Here is a 2,856-nt window from a genome sequence, read left to right as displayed (position 1 = left end):
TATTTGGCCGAGAAGAAGTTGAACATAAACATCATTACGGATAAGGAGTTCAAACATTCTCGCGATGTACTTTTGTCAAAACGAAAGTTTGTTTGTTTTTTTGTTTTGTTTTGTTTTTTTGTGAGTGAATATTTTATTGGCTCAACAATTATGGTACATATATTTTTAGAACATAATTCAAAACGTTTCACAATAGAATAAATGATAAATAGCATGGAAACAGATCAATATACTAGTACTTTGGACATGGAGCTAAAATATTAACATGGATCTAAAATATACATGCATCTTAGTTTTTAACATGGTAGAAAGCATTGATCAGCAATCTTCAAACAATCAAGACAATCCATATAATACTGAAAGACTACAGTTTATAAGTTAACTAATATTGGCTGCCATAATTCGTAAAAAATGAGCATTTGATTCTTCGAACAAAGATAATTTTCTTTCGTCAAAACGAAAGTTGCTTAGACAGCTGGGAAAGGGAAATCGTGAAAAACGAGCAGACCCCCTAACGCCAGAGAAAATCGATCTTCTTTATGAAAGGAATCTTCTTGGAACTGGTAATTCATGATTTAGTTCTGACTCACTTAAACTTAATTTTTTTTATGTCAAATAAAATGTCAACAAGAAAAATACAAACTCATCAATTTGTCAAGAAAAACTTACAATGTCTTTTTCTTTAATAAGCCAACAACTAATATTGTCTTTGAAATTGTTTTCAGGAGATCCCAAGTCACTGATAAATGTTTTGTATCTTAACAATACAATGCATTTTGGAATGAGAAGCAGAGCTGAACATGTCAGTCTTAGATGGGGTGATGTGCAGCAAAAGGTCACCTCGACTGGAGAGGAATATTTAGAATATAGAGAGAGATCAACAAAGACAAGAACTGGGGTCACAAGTGAGAGTCGGAGTTTTGCACCAAAGATGTTTGAAAATAGAGGTACATATTGCCAGATTTATGAAACATTTATTTGTTAACCTGAGATTTATTCCTGAAACCTGAGTAGTTTGAATGTTGCATATAGATTAGTATATGGCTCTCTATACATAAACTACATATATGTTTTGTCATTTAAGATAATCCCCGATGCCCTGTGTTAGCGTATAAGGAGTTTGCAAGGAGAAGACCAGAACAGATGAACAACCCCGAGTCGCCATTTTACTTAAGAGTTTCAAGGCACCCTGAAAAAGCTTGGTATGTCAACCAACCAATGGGAAAGAATACGATTGGCAACATTGTGAAGGTCATGTGTGAGGCAGGGGGAATCCAAGGAAGAAAAGTTAACCACAGCGCAAGAAAGACAGCCATTAGTTCCCTAGTACATGCTGGTGTCCCCCCAACCATAATTCAGCAGCTGTCCGGCCATAAGAATGTTAACTCTATTAATAATTACAGCACTGCCTCCAATGAACAGCAGAGGCACATGTCTTCTATTCTTACAAACTATTCATCTAGTTGCTCGGAACCACCAGTCACAGAATTCGGCAGTTCCTCTTCATCCCTTGATAAATGTAGCTCAGCTCTGCCATCCACCAGTGTGGTGCCTTCATCAAACACTGACGATATTATTCATCAATTACTGAACTGAAATAAGTTCTTATGAAAATCAACCCATAATGAAAGAGCATGTCTTTGGCAATTTTAGGACGGCCAATACTTCTGGCAATGTTATATTTAACTTCTCTTTTAAACAACCAAAATCCCTTAAGAGATGTAGAGTCATCTACAGTGATTCAGAGTCAGATTAAGAAAAAGGAACTAGATCTGTGATATTTTGTAAATATGTTCAAATATTCAAAGTGAAGTTGTGTTATAGCTAAAATAACTGTGATAACTAAAATAACTGTGATATTTTCTTTGTTATTAAATTTTGTTATTGTTAAAAAATATAAAAGATTATTTGTGTTTAAATTATCTGTTAAGTTTACCAGTAATGTGTTGAATTTTGTTTTTATACATGTATCATATTGTTTAAAATGAATTTTGAATCATTTATGTTTATAAGAAAAAGGAACTGGGTCTGTTATATCTTGTAAATATATATATGTTCAAATATTAAAAGTGAAGTTGTTTTATAGCTATAAATGTGATATTTTCTTTGTTATTAAATTTTGTTATTGTTAAACAATATGAAAGTTTATGTGTTCAAATTATCTATTAAGTTGTTGTTTGTTATAATTGTGTTAAATTATGTCTTTATACATGTATCATATTGTTTAAAAATGAAATATCATTTATGTTCATATTCTCTGTTTAAGTTGTTGTTATTTAAAAAAACAAACAACATTGTTAATCTAAATTGTTTTTGTTTTCTGTATGTTATTAGTAAGTATGTAATAAATATAATAATACATACCCTTTTCCATATCACACCCTGTATCAGCCCTCGACCAATATCAGCCCTCGGGCCTTCGGCCCTCGGGCTGATATTGGAATCTCGGGCTGATACAGGGTGTGATATGGAAAAAGGTATGTAATATTCTCTATGTATTTTAATCTGTACGTCATTTTATTTTATTCTGGATGTAAGCTGATATCAAAATTAAAATATTTCAGAGTTTAAACTCATGTGTCAAAATCTGAGATTTTTGATTTCACACACAACTCTTGATATTTACACTTTCAAATGTATTAATATTCCTGCATAACATCAGCCTGGGTCAAGAGGTCAACGTAGCGCATGAATAATCTGGCTCACATTTTTTTCTGTGTACTCAAACTAACCGACTTACGCTAAAACACACCTAATATTGTAATATAAACGTAATTTAGGCATTAAGAAAAATAAACTTATCTGTATTTTATGATACGAAGTTTTATTCATTTTTTAACAATATATAACATTAAT

At 31.9% G+C, this 2,856-nt stretch overlaps 1 protein-coding gene across 1 annotated transcript; it reads left to right on the top strand.

The window, feature by feature from the left end:
* The first annotated feature begins 417 nt into the window (after window positions 1–417).
* On the top strand, window positions 418–1,798 carry LOC136275784 (uncharacterized). The gene is made up of 3 exons (XM_066085766.1): window positions 418–563; window positions 726–947; window positions 1,085–1,798. Exons 2-3 carry the CDS (start codon window positions 770–772, stop codon window positions 1,594–1,596), a joined length of 690 nt encoding a protein of 229 aa, XP_065941838.1. The 5' UTR covers window positions 418–563; window positions 726–769; the 3' UTR covers window positions 1,597–1,798.
* The last annotated feature ends 1,058 nt before the right edge of the window (window positions 1,799–2,856 follow it).

Source organism: Magallana gigas, chromosome 5 (assembly GCF_963853765.1).
Source record: "Magallana gigas chromosome 5, xbMagGiga1.1, whole genome shotgun sequence".
Lineage (NCBI taxonomy): Eukaryota > Metazoa > Mollusca > Bivalvia > Ostreida > Ostreidae > Magallana > Magallana gigas.
The sequence above is the reverse complement of the archived record's forward strand: the minus strand, read 5'-3'. Positions and strand labels throughout refer to the sequence as shown.